At 35.2% G+C, this 20,927-nt stretch overlaps 1 protein-coding gene across 1 annotated transcript in view; it reads right to left on the bottom strand.

The window, feature by feature from the left end:
- The window catches only part of ADAMTS3 (ADAM metallopeptidase with thrombospondin type 1 motif 3), a 288,029-nt gene that overhangs the window by 133,600 nt on the left and 133,502 nt on the right, over positions 1-20,927 (bottom strand). Inside the window, exon 4 of the mRNA XM_005555100.5 lies at positions 7,894-8,050. Within this exon, the coding sequence (XP_005555157.3) occupies positions 7,894-8,050 (157 nt within the window). The remainder of the gene's footprint in view (positions 1-7,893; positions 8,051-20,927) is intronic.

The following is a 20,927-nucleotide window of genomic DNA, read 5'->3' as shown; positions in this document are numbered from 1 at the left end:
TAGAAAGGTCCATTTACTGTACATAGCAGTGATGTCCACTAGGGCTTCCCATGAGACCCAGAAGCAAGCCAAGGCCAGGCATATGAAATGAGGAAAGACAGTGTATGTCTGCATACATTCCCATACTGGCTTTCCCTATATGTCACCCAAAAGTTAGGAATGAAGAAATTTAAAAAATGGTTCTAATACCCTAATTTCCATTACTACAAGACTCTTGAGGGTCATTGTATTAGTATAAGTATCATAGAACCGGACATAAAGAAAATTTGTTTTTATTATTTGTTTCACCTTTTCGTGAGACAAGGACCTTTGGGCTTAGACATGGCGTTTATCCCCGTAACACGTGGAATAAAATCTGACAAAACTTGAAAACACAGAAACAAAATCTGCCAAAGTGCGGATACAAAAGACTGAACTTAGGGAGCAAAATGTATTAGTACCCCCGAGACTTGACAATAAAAGAATATATAGCAATTTGTAAAGCACACTAGAGAGAACCAAGGCCTTCCACAGGAAATGAGTGATAAAGACAGCCCTATAAGAAAAAATGGACACAAAGCCTTAAGATATTTGATATTATCAGTCAGAGCTCTCAAATAAAAAATATCTCAGGTCAAAAGCACTGAACAAGTTCGGGGGGAATATAAGTGGTTACAGTAGTTCTGAGAGATGAAAAAAATTATTTTCAACAAATACTTCAATCAGACTTGTAAAACATTTTTTTCAGATACTTAGTAAGGTGCTGAAAGTGACAGGAATGAACTGTATATTTGGTTGTTTACAATAATCTCTATAGAGTCTTACTGAGGAAAATAGCTCCAATCATTCCTAAAACAAATACTTTCAGCATATAGTCCCAAATTCAAGAACTTCCACTGAGAGTTTTTAAATTTAGATATTTAGAACAGACAGGTAACAGCTGAAAATTAGAGCAAAATTTCTAGTATCCAGAAAGAACAAAAGCAAGTATTCAGCTCCTGTTACAAAATTATGCATTAAAAGAGCATTTGTTTTAGCCTATGTGTAGTTCCCACATTTAAATTGACAGTAAATTCATGTAAACTCAAACAATTTTCAAATAAAAATACTATTTCAGAGCTACATTTATTTTTCCCATGTTTTCTTTTTCTTTAACAGACACCATCAACTTTTACCCCATATATCCGGAAGATGTCCGGTAGGAAATCTCATATGAAAAAGATCCTCTAGACCGGGCGCGGTGGCTCACGCCTGTAATCCCAGCACTTTGGGAGGCCGAGGCGGGCAGATCACAAGGTCAGGAGATCGAGACCACGGTGAAACTCCAACGCTACTAAAACTACAAAAAATTAGCCGAGCGCGGTGGCAGGCGCCTGTAGTCCCAGCTACTCAGGAGGCTGAGGCAGGAGAATGGCGTGAACCCGGGAGGCGGAGCTTGCAGTGAGCTGAGATCGCATCACTGCATTCCAGCCTGTGGGACAGAGCCAGACTCCATCTCAAAAAAAAAAAGAGGAGTGAGAATAACCTGACTCTTCCACAGAGATGTAGGAGCTGCACACACACACACACACACACGTACACATTCTCAGACATACAATTTGCAAAATCCTAAATGAACATGTTCAGGAGTGGATAGTATTGATTCTCATAAATAAATATTATGTTTAAAGTTAATGCTTGATGATCCAGAAAGGAAAATAAAACGACAGAAAAATAAATGACATCTAATTTATAGAAAATTATCTTTTAAAAATATATTGAGCGCCTGAGCTATAAATAAAAATGATGAAACAAAAGATTATTAAACCTCCAGAAATGTCTGGATTACTAACACAAATGCTTCCCACTTACTAACATGAAAGTTTATAAATCGTTGTACCTGGAAAAAAAAAAAAAAAAAGAAGTACAGGCTTTAAAATGTGGTTAACGTGGAATACTATGCGCCATAAAAAAGATGAGTTCATGTCCTTTGCAGGGATATGGATGAAGCTGGAAACCATCATTCTTAGCAAACTATCACAAGACCAGAAAACCAAACACCATGAACAATGAGAACACATGGACACAGGGAGGGGAACATCATACACCTGGGCCTGTAGGAGGGTGGGGGCCTAGGGGAGGGATAACATTAGGAGAAATACCTAATGTAGGTGATGGGCTGATGGGTGCAACAAACCACCAGGGCACGTGTATACCAATGTAACAAAACTGAACGTTCTGCACATGTAACCCAGAACTTAAAGTAGAATAAAAAATAAAATACAATAAAAACAAAATAACATGTGGTTAAGGAGGCACACTTGGCATGAGCAGAGTCAAAATGTACTCAAAATTTTTCTAAAAAAAGGATCTATCCCTCCTAAGCAAAAGCAGTTGACACGTGAGAAAGCAAACACTACATTTTGATAATAGAGTGTGTTTTATATTCTAAAAGAGCAAGTACATTTTAAATACTAGCGAAGCTTTTTCTTGGTATGAACTGCTTCTTCATGAATCAGTAATTGATAGAGCTTTTTTCTGAGTAGGCAATTACTACATTTAAGAATCAAGATCTGATCCAAATGATCTGAATTGGCTTTCCACCTTGATATATGTTTACTGCCTTCAATTTCACTTCAGTCAGTCAAACATATCTAAAACCTCCCAATTCTCTTTCTCCGTTAATGCAAGATCAAGAACTAAATAGTAATCCCGAGCTCTGAAGTCTCAACACATTTTGTGTCTTTTCCTCTTCAATTCTTTATTGGAAAAAAAAAAATATGGATTTACATTTGTAACACTTCAATCCTGGTCTATCTATGTCCTAAATAAGCTCTTTTCATTGAACCTATCCATACAGAGACAGAAGAAACTCAGTAAGGCAATTTAATGAAAAAAATAAAGTATTATCCTTCATGTTTCACATCCGAAAGCTCTTTAACCTTCACTCTGCTTCCTATTTTATGTAATAATTCAATCTTCATATTGCCTTCATTTTGTCAATAATTGTTATAAATACCCCAATTGTGAAACATACAAAACCAACCAGACAAAAAATTCCATAAATATGATTAATATTTCCACATGAATCTAATAGTAATAGCCTTGACAAATGATTGGCTGCTAAATAAGATGATGCAGGTGTGAAAAATTTATAATTTAACACCTACCCAAAATAATGATTGCTACTTGACATATCTTAGTCATTTAGTAATAATATGTTCCATACTTCATTTACTAAAAAAAAAATCTGCTAAAATTAATTTATGTTACTCACTTTTTGTATGGGTTACAAAGCCCACCAATGATTCTCTTTGATCAGGGCATAGGTCATGAGAACTTCCAAATACAGCAGGTTAGAGTATATACTGACATGTCTACAGATTCAAGGAAGGGCTCTGGACCTAGGAAGTTCCTAGGAGTAGTAAAATAAGAAATAATCTTCTCATTTTTCTAGTTCTTGTTTCATAGTTTAATTCCCCGGCAACCAGTAGCAACTCCCAAATCATTTCTGACTTCTGCATGTTTCCCACCTGGGACAAAAACACGCCTTCACAGCACCATGACAACCACGCCAGCAACACAAGCATTTGGGTTCATGCAGGAAAATGAAAATCCTGAAAGGAAGCTAAGAGATAAAGGCCTACTATTCCTCATTTCCCACTGGTAGGATGTAATTACAAAAATTACTTTAACACAAAGCTTCTGGTGAATGAATAGCGGGTAATTTGAGGGGAAAAGCCTAGGGCCTAGGGATTAAATTAAAAACGTAAAATGCTGAATGATGTCATACAAGTTCAATCACCTTCCCCCCAAAAAGGAAACTGCCTAAAGCAAACTCCTTAGTGATGACAGAGTAAACATTCTTAAGAGATAGGCAGGAGTATTTTTTTTACATGAGTTTAGACAAATGATTGATTTAATAGTAGAGGTGAAATTTATGACCCTTTAATTTCTATTAAGTATATTGTTACCAATTATAATTTCAAATATAACATAATTTTGTCCAAATTAAAGAGTTTCGAAATGTGATTTCCATGCCCCTAAATCTGAAAAAGAAGCAAATTAAACATGCCCACCATGATGAAGTAGACAAATGTGTCATAAGCATGCCAAGTTTATGTTTTTTGTTTAATGAAAAGGATGCTATTCGTTTGCTAGAAACTGGCAGTGCTAGGTGTTATAAATACTTGCCACTTCTGTACTAGAAGACACCATTATTTATATTGCCAAATGTAAAACTGCTTTAGATCTTATTCTTTAAAGAGTAATTCTAAAGCAGAGCACTGCATTTTTGACTTTACTACTTAGTTCAATATATTTTTAAACAACTCTTCATATGTTTCACATTGTGAAAATACAACTTTCCTATTAAGAGTCAGGAAAGAAGAATCCGCTATATATAGGATTGATTGATTGTTTTTGTGTTGTTGAATCATACCGTATGATACATTATCTTAACAGTTTCAAAGCTGTGACTTTTGTTGGAAACTGAGCTGAATATTCTTAGCGGACAGGGAATAGAAATAGATATTTTCATTTGGTCAAGCTGAATAGCTTAGGGCTCTCGAGTGTGGGAGAAGCATAATTTTTGTTTTGTTTCTAGTTTTAATTTTGTTTTCTGGAGACATAAAGTCCTTCTTAACTATAGCAAACACCTTTCATAGGCTTCCAATTCTATGTAGTGTACACCTTCAGATTCTCGGTGATACACCTGAAAATGAGAGAGTAGAAGGCAAGAAGGGGCATTCTAACCATCGACGAGCCAATAACTGCTGTTTCACTCTCAAGCTAATCTCTACCCATCCCTACCACAAGAAATGTTTAGAAGGCCATTCACACTTTGACTCTGGGACATGATTATGAAAATGCACCATGCATTTTTTAATTCACTCAGTGGTCTAAAAGATCATATAACTTAATCTACTTAAATTGGACCGACTTATCATTCTCCTTTATCAAGCCTATTTCTGTTTCTCAATTTATATACCTGAATTCTGGAAAGAGAATTGTTTAGTCTTCTAGATTAGAATTTCTCTCTTTCCTCACCCCCTCCAACATCTACCCCATCACAAAACTCCAACAGTTTTACTTCAATTTCTATCCATTTGGCTCTATCTGTCCATCGCCTAGTTCAGGTCCTAATAGATTTTAATGTATAACACTTCCAACAAACTCCAGAGCTCAAATGAATGGCGGCTCTGAGGAACTAAACTGCCAAATCAAGAAATGTAGCTAGTCAATTACCGTGACAAGTAGCAAAATAGGGCAGACTGTTTACATGGGCCCTACTGATGAAATCCTGCAGGGTCAGAAATGGCTTGCTTATGATCAAAACTCCTACTGATGACTTGCTGTCAGAGAAATGTATGGAGACCATGATTCTCAAACACATTTCATTCCAAGTAAGTTTTAGCTTATGGATTTTATTCCTCTTCCTACATAACTCATTAAGAAAGACCTCATATGTTTCCTAAAATAAAATCTTGAATTAATCCAGAAAAGGCACTATTTTATATAGTGCTTTTGCTTTCATTTATAAATCAATATACCTTTCTAAACCTAATTTTTTTCAATTTTACATTTTAAAATAATGGAATACATTACAAAAATATATTCTTAATTTACAGTTGGAAGGTATTTGGTCTATGAGAAGACTTGGCTCTCCATCTTGCTACCAAGAAGTTAAAGGAAGAATTTAAAAGTTCTGAATCTGAATCACTTGCTCCCCCAGGCAAGAGAGTTACACTTCTAACGTATATGGTTACAACTCAAGATTCTCAAAAGGAGGTAAATTCATATCACCTACAACTTAATTCAATCAGAACATCATAAATAAGAAGGTGAAAATCATTAAGCTCATATTAACATTTATCATGGAACATTTTAAGAGAACAGAATGATTTAATTTTGATTCAAGTTTTAAGGTAATCAAGAGGTGACAGAGGAACTCCTTTTGCTCTGACCCATGACCACTGAAACTTGTCTCAGAATGTATTACTCTAGTTTGCGGCCTACTTCGACTATAATTGCAATCTTCTATTAATAACTGAAAAACTCAGTCTTCAGTGTCTGCATTATTAAAAACAACTTTTAAGTAAACTGAGTGTGTTGATGCTATTGAAATTGACATTTTAAATAATTTTCTAAAGCAATGTTCCAAATTTCTGTAATTCCATCCAATTCCTTTATGTATACGTACCCTGACTGTTACAATAAGTATTAAACATGATATTTCTTGTAACTTTCTTACTTCAAGCAAAAAAAACTCTTCTTATAAATATCAGACTAATGAAAAGTACTAGGATTAATATTTATAGAAATATACACCTTCGGGAATTGAAATGTAGTAATAGGGTACAGCTTGATGAAACTACGGTTATGACAGATGGAGCTGATGGGAGGACAGCCACAGTAACTCATCTCGCTTTCAGTTCTCCTATACAATTCCATAGCATGTGGCCTATGCTTTCCTAAAAAATATTTAACCATTGCTTTGAAAGAGGTATTAGATATTAGTAATATGCAACAACCAAGATTTACTTATAGAAAAAGCACTCTATCCTACTACCTTTTCTTTAACATAACCAGTCTTCTGATTTAGAATAACAATTTTAGAATATGAAAATTGAGATTCACCTGAAGACAATGACTAATGGTTCAACTTAAACAAAACTCTTAACATGCTAATCTTCTGCAAAGATATTAAATATTAAGTTAATTAAATAACAGCTGGCATTGATCAAGCACCCATTTTTGCTGAATACTACATTCAGCAATTTGCATATACGTCTAATACTTATTATTGTGCAATATATATTACTTCTTTTTTCATAAAAAAAACTGAGGCTCACAGAGGTTAAGTACTAATCTAAGGTAACAACAACTTGGTGTGCAGAGCTATTATTACTCACACCAAGTCTAACTGCAAAGCCACTACAGTGACTCTATAAGCTAGGCACACATTTTATAATACTGTATTTATTAATATAGTCCTGTTGTTTCAAATGAGAAATTCCTTTAAAATTTTCAAGATGTGTTAACTTTAAAGTTATCTTAAATTGCACTATTCTATTCATAAAGAATTTTAGGAGAAGTTAGTAGCATCTGAAAATCAGACGACTAGGTAACAAGTCTCAAAAGGCAATCTAGAAGATAAATTATTTCTAAAGAGGAAACTCTTTATTCTTAATAAAGAAAGTTGTCCTGGCAAATGTTAACAGACTTTTTGAGATCTGGTTAAAAAAAAAAAAAAATGGATTCCCAAATTTTCTTTTTCTCCACAGAGGAAATTTTATATCCAATGCATAAGCATATCTCCTTAATACTAAGTAACTTTCAGGTTTAATTTAAACAAACAAACAAAAATAGAAAATTTTTATGCAACATAATTTACTTGACTTTAGCAGTTCTAGCCTAATTTGAAATAGAAGTCCACAGAAGAATTTGATTCATTGTCTCCTCCATATAGTAAAAGTTTTGCAAAATAGATTTTAAAGTCAAGCGCATTATTATTTTCAAATATATCCATCACACTGGTCTTAAAACAAAAAGCAACTGTTTGTCATGTCAATATATGTCCTTAAAGGTTTAAAATAACACCGATAATTCATAATTAAGATACTTCTGTAAAGCACAAACCACAAATATTTTCAAACTTTAACATAAGCTAGAGAACCAATAGTTTTAATATAAAGGTATTAAAAGAAGTCATATCAGGGATATATAACACACTGGAATAAATACCTGTAACATATACTCTATGCATTTTTTTAAAAGCAAGCCAAATTTCATGATTTATAAAAGTAAACTTCTTTTGCTACCTCCACAATATACAGGAGCACATGACAATCACATTCTCTTACTTGATGACAGAGTTATTTTCATAATATCTTAAAATTATATTTCATTATTAAGCTTTGTCAAGATGCCTACCTCTGTAGTGGAAGTCTTTGGACATGTCTATGGGAGCCTGTTCTACTGCTGATCTCTTGTAGACAACATGAATCCTTCCTTTTTCTTCCTCCATCTGTTTACCTCTTTCCAAGGGTTCAATGAAATACTCTTCATTATCACTTTTTATCATTCCAGCCTAGAGAAAGCACAAAATGTGTTAATTTAAAAAAGAAATATCTATCATCTTCAGCTCACAACCACATCTTTTTAAATGTCAAGAATATGACTTGTGAAAACTAACGCTTTTTCTTTCCACATTTGGCTATAAATTTAAAATAGTTATTAACTATCAGTAATTCATATAAGGTAGAAATTCACATATGACAGAAATGAAAAAAAATTCATATTAAGGTACTATAGAATACAAAATTTACATAGGATGAGAATAGGGAAATCATACAACATATACATTTTATCAAACTAGAAAATAAGTGCATTTATATGCTCTACTTGGTATTTTATATCTAGTAAGAATCATATGGGATACATAAATTCAAAAAATCTCTGATTTCCCATAATAACCCACTGTGGAGCAGTTTTCCACACATTACATACTTTTTCACTTATTTACATCTTCCTCCCAAACAAGGTGGCATGAGGGAAATGAGTTCCATGCTACATTCAGTATGTAAAGTTACTTCTTTAAAATAGTCTCAGTAAGCTTCTGTGGAAATTCCACATTTCTAAAGCTTATGAATTTGAAGAACTAACTCATATTTGTCCTAGCTTAATCTAACTTTATGATTAAAATTATAACTTTAATATATATTTATATATATGTATACATATATATATATATATATACACACACACACACACACACCCCTCAAACTGCAGCCTTTCACACTGAAAAGCCTATTCTTACTTTCAGTTCCTTCTATCTCTCTATTGTTTTCTGATTCTGTTTCATCTTTTAATTATTCAGAAAACACCAGGCCTATAGTCAGTACTACAGCTGAAGAAAAATGATGGTTTTTTCTAAAATGTGATATTTCTTAAACATCAAGTCCACATTACAGTCAAGTCGTTGTGGCTCATGTTTCTACTTTAAACATCATACAATAATATGAAATATTAATTTAAATATAAGCACATTTATTTGAAAACAAAATTGGAACAAATAATGTGTTAGTGTGGAGATTGTACTTATTTTGAAAATACATATCAGATTTAGAGATGCCATATTTTTTCTCAGACCTTTAACTTATTCTGTATTTTCACACATGAGGTCACTGGCTCTCAGGCCACATGGACAAGGGAGGAGTTTCTTACTCCTTCCAACTATGTTGATATCTTTGCCATTATGCTGTCAAGCAACATAGAAATGAAAGGGAGGGGAGGTGTCCTTTACCAAAGAGCGTATGTTTTGAGCAGATATATATAATATATTATATATTATATATGTGTGTATATATATATTCAACAAAGATGCCTATGACTATAGCTTTTCTGTTGCACTCAAATCTGTCCTTTTCCTTTCTGTTCTGACTTCTACAACTGGGTATGGTATTTCCCTTCTTCCCCTTTGTAAGCCTCACAGGGATCTTAAAAGCTATGCCATCTCCATATGCCACTTCTACACTTGCCTTTATGATGTGCACTACAAACAGCCCTGGAACCTATGGGGCCATGTCTCACAAGAAAACATTACTACAACTCTTCTACTATTCTTGGCCCGTACCCTCTGGAACAACCCTCTAGCTTTCACTTAAAAGAGCATTGAGCTAGTGGGTACTTAGTAGTAAAGCTCATCTTCCAGATACTCCGAAGATTGGAGTTTCTTTCTTTACCTAATTACTTTACACTTAGTCATGTACTATGAAATACAGAGTATTTTTCAAAAGTTACATAGTTAATTATTCCCTATTCAGAGTTGTTCCTATTGGTTAATAGATTCACCTCTTCTACAAATATAATTTCCAACATCTTCCTCATGCTTTCCAATTTTAATTTTAATCTCTTCTATATTATGGTCATATTAGTTTATCTCCTATTACCAGTAATTCCAACACTCACTGCTATTGGCCTTCTCAGGCATTAATGAATTAATGTCCATAAACTATATCCAAACTAACCACAAACACAGTAAACATATAAAAAGTTAATAAAATGTATAAGGCTAAAATGTTATCTCATCCCTAACACCATCTGTTGGTAGCAAAAAGCATGAACTGGCTTTATCCTGGAACGATAGGTCTGTATTTATATACGGAAGTTTATAAGGGGAAGTGCATCAGCATGGGAGTTTCAGTATTCATCTTTATTCCAGTCTTTTCTTTGCTCCAAATCTGCTATCACTGAATTCTGTAACATCTACATTATCCTCCCATCCTCCTAAATCCACTAACATTTCCTTAGTTATAAACATCATCATTATTTATTTGGATTACAAAAACTCCCTATCTTAAGATTTTCCGAAGATCATAACGATTCTCCCAGATGAGTGCCTGACTCAGGGAAGAAACAGTGCCACTGAAGCGGTCAGCGACTCTGAGCAATGGGCAATGGCTATTGCAGTCACTTGAAAGTCACTTGAAAGTGACAGGGAGGGCAGTGAGGATTAGCCCACGTGCCTATTGAAAACACTTCTCCATATCTGCTACAGCAAACATTCAAATTCCAGGCCACATGATGTTATTTTATCACACTAAGCCACAGGTAAAACAAAATTCAACACAATTAAACATCTCATTTAGAAAGCAAAGAAAATTTAAGTCAGACTGAGTCAGTATTAGTGACAAGGCAAGCGTTGGATCAAGTGATGTCCAATGGACCCGAAATCTGAAAGTCGGCCCTTTTATTTATTAATTTAAGTAAAGTTTAATGAAATAAAGTACTTTATATAAAGCACTGTACTAAATATAGTAATAAATGAGAAATCCTGAAAGACAGTTCATTTGTCCTCATTTGATTCAATCCAGTTGAATAAATAAAATACATGCCTACTGAAATTCAGTGAGTATGCTATGGAAAGTCCAGAAAGTAATTGACAGGACAGTTGATAGTAAAATCAAGTAAAAGTTTTTTCCTCCATAATCTCACCAGACACAGAAAACTTAGTAAGAACTGTTGATTTTTCACTCGAAATTATCCAGTATCTATTTCAACTGAAATGTACCTAGTCCACATCACAATAAACCTTTGCTTTGGCCACCGTTACTGTTCACATGATGTACATATTCACCTAGTGTGGCAGCCAAAATTGCCCTTTAACATTATCATATTAAATTTGGAGAAATTTGAATTTGGTAGCAAGTGGAGCAAGCATGTAAGAGCTCAAAACATCAGGTGCTTCTTTCCCACTCACATAAAGCTCAGGATGGTTTTGGATTGGCCAGGAAGGGTTTCTACTCCACACAGCCATCCAGGAGTCCAGGCTGACAGTGGCTCTATCATCTTAATATAATCTTCCAGTATGCCTAGTCAAAACGGGAAGCAGTCTGAGGAAGCCCACATGGGAAATTTTTATGAGCTAGCCCTACTCGTGCTATTCACCATTTCCACTTACTGCCATAGATAGGATACAGTTGCATGGCTCACAGCCAACTGCAAAGAGGGCCAGGAAATGTAAGCTGGCTGTATGCCCAGGGAGAAGAGACAAATGGATTTTGATGAACAGATGGAAGTCTCAACCTCCAAAAAGATCATGCCACTCCTTTGCTTAAAACACTTTAATTGCTTCCCATTGCACTTAACACTGCAGTCATTACTTTGGCCTTCAAGGCCCACATCATCTGTGCTGCCCACCATCCTCAAGTTTGCCATTCTCAGTGTCCTCACGAGGTCCCAACCTCAGGGGATTTTGTTCAACTTTCTTTTTCTATTTCTATTCCCAAGGTCCTTATAACCTCAGGTCTTTGCAATGACATTAGTTCTGCTTAAAGAGCCTTGGTTCCACCACATCACACTTCCCTAAGCTGGCTGGTTTTTATTCTCCAGGTTTCAAGTTAAATGTTATCTCCTTAAAATGATTTACTCACTCCCTCACCTCACAAAAATGAGGTGCCCCAATCTAAATTAGATCCTCTCTTAGCCAATTATTCTAACTGAAAGCAATGTGTTCCTTTCTCTCCTGGTCCTTAACACAAATTTCAAGGGTGTATTTAGCTGAATGTGAAATCTATGGTTCTCTCTCCCCCCTGTGGAACTGTTAGCTACTAAGGCACATATATCTAGCTTAACCCACCTTTGAGTCTTAAGCTCCATCACAATTGCTGGCACAAAATATGTATTCAATAAAGTTCTGATGAAAAATTACATGAATGAATGAATGATACAAATGAGGGAATGAAGAACTTTTAGACTTTTGGTGATTTCCCGAAGACGGGAGTATTGCTATAGTGGGGATAGAAGAGAAGGAATTAGAAGTGAGGCCATTCGAGGGGAGCAACGGTTCTAAAGCAAGCTTGTCCAACCTGTGTCCTGTGGGCCACAGGCAGCCCAGGACAGCTCTGAATGCAGCCCAACACAAGTTCATAAACTTTCTTAAAACGTTATGAGATTTTTTTGTGGTTACTTTTAAGCTCATCAGTTGTCGTTACTGTGAGTGTATTTTATGTGTGGCCCCAGACAATTCTTCTTCTTCCATTGTGGCCCACGGAAGCCAGAATACTGGATACCCCTGTAAGTACTAAAGTTCCTGGTACACATGTGGATAGGAAGCAAGCCCATTCAGGGAACAGTTCATGCAGGGTGGCTCCAAAACAATGTCACGGAAGACTATTAGTACTACCTTGGGTCAGAATTTTAACATGTAGAAACAGAGAACCAAAAAATAAATAAATAAAAAAGAATGTTGATCAGATGGACGAGAACAAAACACTATTTTCATATTTCTCTGATGATTAAGTGCCAGATAGAAGCAAGCAAGAAGCTAAAATAACAGTCCAGATACGAAAAGTGGCAATGGGAAGAGAAAAGGTCAGGGGAGTGGGGAAGGAATTAATTTAAAAGTGATTTCAGGAAAAAAAAAAAAGTGGTACTTTTTAAAATGTAAGCTCCTCTACTCAAAACCTTTTAAGGTCTCCCCTTCTCATTCAGATTAGTAACCAAAGTTCCTACAGAGTCTACCTAGGCCCTCCCTGATCTCAGCATCACTGCCTTCAAGACTCCATCACCCCTCCGGCCTCATCTCACTCTCTTCCTTGTTGGCTTCACTCCAGCCATGATGGGCTCCTTGCTGATTCTTGAATACTTAGGGGGTGTTTCCCTTTTAAGACCTTTACACTGGCACTTTCCTCTACTTGGAATCCTCTTCCCCTAGCACTCTGCATGGCTAACATTTTCACCTCCTTTAAGTCCTTGCTTAGGTGTTGCTTCTCAAAGAGCATACACGGACTACCCAACTGCTTCTCAACCCAGCACCCCCAGCCTCTTTCCCTACACTGTTTCCACTGCACTTATTGCCCTCCAACAGACTGGATCACTTAACTGCCTATCATGTTCATTGTTTATTGTTAGTAACCCACCACTGCCTTGCTGGTCAGGAATCACTTCTTGGTCTGCTTTGTTCAACTATGTATCTCAAGTGCCTAAAGCAATATCTGGCATAAACTAGACACTCGATAAATACCTGATACGTGAAAAAACATCAACAAAGAAGGAAGGCACAATCTAAGATTACACCTTAGTTTTGAAGTTGGATGACTATGAAATTAATGTTTTCATTCACAGAAACAGGAAAGCCAAAATGGCAAGATGACTGGAAAACAGGAGAAAAAGTTAATGTGTTTTGTTTTAACCATTCTCTTGAAATAGTGATGGAAATTCCCGGCATTCAGTAGAGAAATACAGAATTGTAATTCAGAAAAAAAAAAAAAAATGTCACAGCCACAATGGATTTGGGATACATCTTCTCAGAGGCAATAGCTAAAGCTGTTAACAGAAATGAAGAAGAAAAGTACATAAAGAGATTTGAGGGAGGGTCAATAGAGAATCCTGGGAAATGACCATATAACCTTAGGAAACTGTCATATAGGAAATTCCTAAAATCTAAATCCTAGACCATGGCCTATAAGGCCCTCCATGTCCTAGCATTGTCTATTTTTCTGGCTTCTAACACTTTATGCCTTGCTCTTTCTGCTCTAGCCACATGGTCCTAGTCCCACTGGCACTACCCCACTTACATCAGTTAGCATCGCTTTCACTCTCTATCCCGACTTTTTCCCTTCCAGTATGACTAGATGATTTGCCTGGCCCCATTCAGTATATAAGCTTCACATGGGCATGGGCTTTGCCATATTCACTGCTATGTCATATCCCAGGGACTAGCACAGTGCCTGGCTCAAAGTAGGTGCCTAACACTTGAGGGAGCATAGGAGAAGAAATCAATGTAAGTTATGGAAAAGTGAAGATAAAACACCTTAGATTTAGAAGGAAACTGAAAAGGAATGATGAGAGATAGGAGGAAAACCAAGAAGAGTGTCATGGGCACCTAGTAGGATAGAGTTTTGTCAAAGTAAAAGTAACTGCAGTGAAGAAGACACAGAGAATGAAGTCTGTGGGAAGGAAACTAGGCATGCAAAAGCATTTAATTACAGTAGTGGGGGCTGATGAGATATTACAAGGAATTACAGAAAGGGTCAGTGTCAAAACCACATATTTTTCAGATCCCAGAATATTCACAGCCATTAGAGGTAGATTCTTCTGCACTTCTTCCTGTCACACCATATTAATATTTCTCTGTGTAGCTACCAAAATTGGAGTGACTATTTTTAAAGTACCTGAGGTTTTAGACAAGTCTTTCCTATACATACTTAAGAAAGGAAAAAATCATCAGTAGTAATAACTAAATAGTCAAAGTTCTTTTGTCCACTAGAATGCCCATTTAGGTAGTCATGCACTATCATACATAACCCTCAGTAAAAAATTCACATTCCTGCTCTCAGGTCTGCAACATTTTATTTCACAGGATATATTTAGCACATATGACAATGAAGTGACTTAAGGAATAAGTGTGCACAAAATTCTAAGTACTACTATTATTTATAATGAAACCAGAAATTTATGACTTAGAAATTTTTAGAAGTGTCACACATACAATTATATATTCTCCTGAGGGATTCCATTTAAAAAGATGCAATCATTTTTAATTTATCCTTAATGTCAATTAATCGACATACAATATCAAGATAATGTTCTATAAATTTCCCTATATAACATAAAGTCCTTCATATAAAGTACTGCATTGATATATGCAGAGATTCTAATCTCTGCAATGATACGTGAAATATTTATTGTTTCCCAAACTATTTTCCAAAATTTAACACTAATTTTTAAAAATATTTATGTTTAGTATAGCATTAAGTACACTATGTTAAACATATTTTATTTTGCTCTAATTCTTCATATAGGCTCTCTGACAGCATTTCGGAGGGGATATTTATAAAACAATGATGTGTGCTAAAAAGCCAGCTGCAAAATTCCCCTCATCTGGTCAACTCTTCCAGCTACATCACTCAACTCAAACACTGCCAAGAATTCAGAATTAAGTCAGATAGCCTCAGATGATGAAAACAGCGATCACAAAGGCCACACTCCTTACTCACTAGGAGGGGTCCTCACAGCCATATTTGAAGCCCAATTCTAATAAACTAGGTTAGATAGTTTTCTAACTCTCATCAGAGCATAAATGGCAAATGAGAACAAGGGGTGTGGGGTATAGAGAGTTTCAGATGAGATAATGTCTATGAATGCCCTTTATAAAGTCCTACAAGAAATGTAAAACACTGGTTTTTATATGTCTATAATAATAAAAATCAGACATCAAGAGAAGAATAAATTGTATTTAAGACAAAAATCAGTCTAAGTGACATTTTTTAAAAAGTTCCATCAAAAATTACAATATTTTCTTAAAATTCTGTGTCAAATATTCTAAAACACTTATGCCATGGACACATTCCATTTCTAATTGTAACAACTAAACATTTTATTGCAGTTCTTCTCAAATCTGCTAAGGAAAGAGAATAGAGATGGGTAGCTTTTTCTGGTGCCTCATGAAATAGGTACCAATCATTTAACATAGAATTGCAGCTGAAACTAAATATTTACCATTTTGTGCTAAATCTGTTACAATCTTACACTAGTTCATAGCACAGAAAGGCATAGTAAGTTTTAAATGTCTGGAAAAGATGCTGAGAAAAATGTATATCAATATTATGTGTGTAAGAGAGAGAATATGTGTAAATATAATAGTCAAGTAAGACTATCATTATACTTTAGTGGTACAACAAAATGATTTTAGTTTGCTAAAGTTCTCTGAAAACACATTCTGAGAATCACCATTTCACTGTTATTTCCTCAAACATCTGTTGTATCAATGTTCCAAGCAAACACATTGTGTAATTCCATTTACAATTAGAATGGACAGATTTTACTATATGGAGATGATTTCTAAATATTTCCTGAATTTCAGGCAGCATTTCAATGGCCTCTCCAGAATTTCTGCAAAGGAAGGATTGAGGAAGGTAAAGTGGTTGAGGAGGGCTGGAAAGTAGAATGACTAGTACCGTTCTGAAGCTGTATTCGCAAACCAAAAGTACTATCTCTCTACTTAAATAAAAGAAACTCAACTATTGAGATGTATTCAGACAGAGTACATAAAGAAAAAGAGTAGCTGGAATAGCCTCCAAGCCATGCCTTCGATTTCTATAAAGCCTTCCCTTATTCTAAAGCCAGAGGGAATTTTTATCTCTTTTGAACTCCCAGAATTTTATGTATATTTCCATGGCATTTATCATTTTGTCAGCTTTGTACTACAATTATTTATATTAACTGTGCTAGTGCCTGGAAATTAAGAGATGTTAAATAAGATGTTAACTGTATCCAAATATAAACCTGATTAAATGCCAAATTTACATTTGAGTTTAGTTGGCATTTCATTCAACAATAACCCTTCCAGATGCTTTCTGTATCTCGAAAGCATCTCCTGCAAATGGCTAGAGTCCTACATTAAAGAAAAAAAAAATAATGCCATCTCAACCCACAATTCAATTAATTGTTAAAGCAAATGGATCTAACCTTAACCAGGGACATTAGATATTACCATTTCAGTTCCCTAGAGAGCATAACCTTCAACCCTCTGCTGCCTGATTCTTATCAAAATACAAGTGACAAAAAATAAAATTTGAGAAATATTTCCTGAAGGCTAAAGGATTTTCTATACATCCATTCTAATCCCTCTAATTTTCCCTAATCTCCATTACCAACTCCTGCTTCCATTAAGCCAGGCCACAGTTATTTGGGATCCTAATAGAACTGATTTTATTCAACTATACTAAAATGTTAAAACACCTGCCTAGAATGAAGATGATTACACAAAAAGAGCCCTAGGAAGCTCATTACTGTAGTAGCAGTGCATTTGTCACTGAGGACCTTTCTCAATGTCATACCCTGTTTGTTGCATGACAGTCCTGGGGAAACAAAATCACAGACTTTAGTAACAGGAACAGTTCTTCTTCTCCCAAGAAACTAGTTCATTTTTATTACAAACACTGAATATTATATAACCAATCAGGATCTGAAAGAAAACTCAGAGTCAAATCTGTATCCTACTTTAGGAGAGTCTTGTGCCATAAATCCTTGGATACTAACTTTTTATTGGAGGTTATTTTTTCTTTTTTTATGTTCTCTTCTTCCTGACTTATTTTATTGTCAATATTTTATTGTATGAATGTATAAGCTGCTACATATTCCTTGTAATATTGAAGAGGGTAGGTACTTGTTGAATGACATGTAAGTCCTATATTTCAAGCTAAAGCTACAATAACATTATGGTTTAACTGATGTGAAACAAGAAAGCATATTCCTCCAGAAAATTGTGAATTATGGGATTAAATGCATTAGGAATGCTTAGCATTATCCAATGTTTCAAAAATATATGAGTATTCTCAGAAAAAGTTGAGGATGCGTAAATTATTATTTGCATTATTCTTAGCAAAATGTGATAATTCATAAGCCTAAATCTTGCTTTTCTTTTATTTCTTAATGATTCACACTGTACAATGGTCACACAAATATAAAATATATAAAACATATTTATTTTTAATATGGGCATTTGATCCTATGTTGCTGTGGATTCTATTTACATTAGTAAATGCATATACCTAAACTATAACTTCACTCATCTTGGCAGAAGGCATATCTGAACCAAAACGCAGGCTTTCTGTTATTTCTTTCTTTCCATTGATTTGGAAAATATAAAAGCAGGTCAAATAACAATATAACAATAGAAAACTAAATTAGCTTGGGTGCAGTGCCTCATGCCTATAATCCCAACACACTGAGAGGCCAAGGAGGGTGGATCACTTAAGCCAGGAGTTTGAGACCAGCCTAGGCAATATAGTGAGACCCTATCTCTACAAAAATAAACAAATAAATTATCCAGGCATATAGGCATGTACCTGTGGTCCCAGCTACAGTGTTGAAAGGCTGAGGTGAGAGGACTTGCTTGAACTCTGGAGGTCAAGACTGCAGTGAGCCGTGATTGTGCCACTGCACACCAGTCTGGGCAACACAGCAAGACCCCATCTCAAAAGAAAAGAAAAAATAAAAAACTGAATCAAAGCAGTCATCCACTCTACTTCTTTCTAGGGTGATTTTTCCTAAAAATTAAATTAGGTGGGTAGAAAAAAAGGATCGGCCCTATATTGTTTTTCTATTGCTGCCAAAACAAACTGCCACAAATGTAATGGCTTAAAACAACACAAACTTATCTTTCAGTTCTGTAGATCAGAAGGCTGACTGGTGTTAAGGTGTTAGCAGGGACAATTTCCAAAAGCTCTTAATGCACTGGTACTATTTTCTTTCAACCTAACTTCTCACACATGCCAGTTCCACTCTTTCTCAACACCCCTTAGAACTCATTGAATTCATTAATCATTCCCAGGCTACACCCCTCCCAATTCTAATGTAAATGAAGAGAGCCTAAGCTGAAAGTTTCAAGAACTTCCTACTTGAGGTGGCAGAGTGGGGTCCAAGAAATTCCACTACATTCCTCTTTTGAGTGTCAAACACTTCTTTCCAAGTCTCTGCTGGTAACAACCATAGCCAGCTGTGTCAATGACCTTTTTATTCAGCTGATTATGTTGCACGTTCTCAGGTAAGCTCTGTTCCACGCAAAGTGACATCATGAGGAATAGAGGTAAGGCACAAGTATGCATTTATCGGGGCTCTCTGCTATAATACCTTGCCCAAGAGGAACAGAGAAAGAGATGAGTAAAGAAAACCAATCTGCAACTCAGAGCTGGAAAACAGCAGAAGGAAAAAAAAACAGAGACCAAAAAAAGAAGAAAAAAAGAAGAGAAGAAAGGTTAGTTCAATCAATCTCTATGTTCCAAATTCAGAGGGATGGCAAAATGGAAGAGAGAAAGAGCACAAGTGAGAGGCAAAGAGACAGGACATGAACTTCTGAGGAGTTCTTCTGCCTTTTACTGCACAGTAAATATCCACTCCAGCCCTTCTCCATCTCCTAATATGTTACATGCCTATTGTAGATGTGCTGCAACACACACAATGTATCTGTTGCTAAAATTCCATAAAGAAAGGTAAAATATTGAAAATGTACAGAAAATAAAGTTGATGTTTTTTCCTTTTGTGAAAGAAAATGAAGTTAAAAAAAATGAGATTATGCAACAGTTTAAGGACCTTTTGTCATTTAAAAGTCAGTTTATTAACTGAACACCTAAAAAAACATTATGGGTACTGTGGCTTACCCATCGCTATTGTACTTGTGCAATTACATGGGGAATGGATGGGGACACAAGAAGCGAGGAAGAGGAAAAATGATATGAAGGAAATTGAGTTTGAAGATGAGTTGAAGGAGAGGTTCCACCTACCCTAATTTTCTGAAAGTCTTAATAGTCTCTAGTAAAATGCTTTTCATAAGTGTTTGACATTTATGAAATTCATGGCATATAAAATTTCATCCATTAAAAAAACTCTCAGCTACTTTTCATAAAGAGTATAAATCGTTGCTTACTGTATCTGTTTTAGTTTTTCATGTAGGGCTTTTCATGTTAAGATATTTTACCTAGCAGTTTTCCTTAGTTATGATGAGGTTTATAAGGACATACAAGAAAACCTCTAAGAAAAGACTTATATTGGATGACTAAAGCCATAATAGGATCAAAGACTGTAAATCTTAATTTTATTAACGTCATCAATTTAGTAAACCAAGAACTGCTGATTAAATGCTCATTTTTTTTTACGCTTTCCATATTAACATACCTAATTGCCAAGCTAAAAGATAAGATGAATCTACCTTGTTTTAGCATAAAGGAGAAACCCTAGCTTGGTTGACACAGGACTTGGGTTCGGGTCGCAGCTTTGCTATTAACTAGCGTTACTTGTGAAAAGTCATTTAAACTCTCTGGAGCTCAGTTTCATAATCTAAAAAATTAAAAGAGTATGACTAGATAATATCTCAGATGTCTCTCAATTAAAATTATTCTATTATTTAAATTATATTTTAATATTAGAGCTCCCAAGACATGAATTTGAAAAGCTGCTCCCTGCCAATATCCTGAAACCCACTTATTCCCATAATAAATAACTTAAAAGATGTTTGTAAGACTCATATACTTAACTCCTTAAGAAAGTAGGTCACAAACTTTAGTGTGCCAAAGAATTTAGGTCCCAACCTCAGAGACTTTTCCATGTTCCAACTCCAGAGAGTCTGATTCAAAAGGACTGGGATGGTGATCAGAAATCTGCAGTTTTAACAAGCACTTCAGATGCTGCAAATAGTAGTTGCCTGGAAATCACAGTTTGAGAAAAACTGCCTTAAAATTAATGTGCCAATCAAAATGAATTTTTGGATGTTTATTCTTTTGCTCCAAAATGAATTTTAAGATGACTATTTAAAGGAAACATGAATAAATGGAACCTATGAATTCAACTATATGTAATAATTGAAATACATAATAGTCATCTGCTAAAGATATAGTAAGTCCTATATACATTTCACAGGTTTTTAAAATTTTATAGAATAACTCAAGGTGTCTTAACACATATTA

This window comes from Macaca fascicularis, chromosome 5, assembly GCF_037993035.2.
Source record: "Macaca fascicularis isolate 582-1 chromosome 5, T2T-MFA8v1.1".
In the NCBI taxonomy this organism is placed as follows: domain Eukaryota; kingdom Metazoa; phylum Chordata; class Mammalia; order Primates; family Cercopithecidae; genus Macaca; species Macaca fascicularis.
Note: the sequence above shows the minus strand (reverse complement) of the source record. Positions and strands in the feature narration are given on the sequence as shown.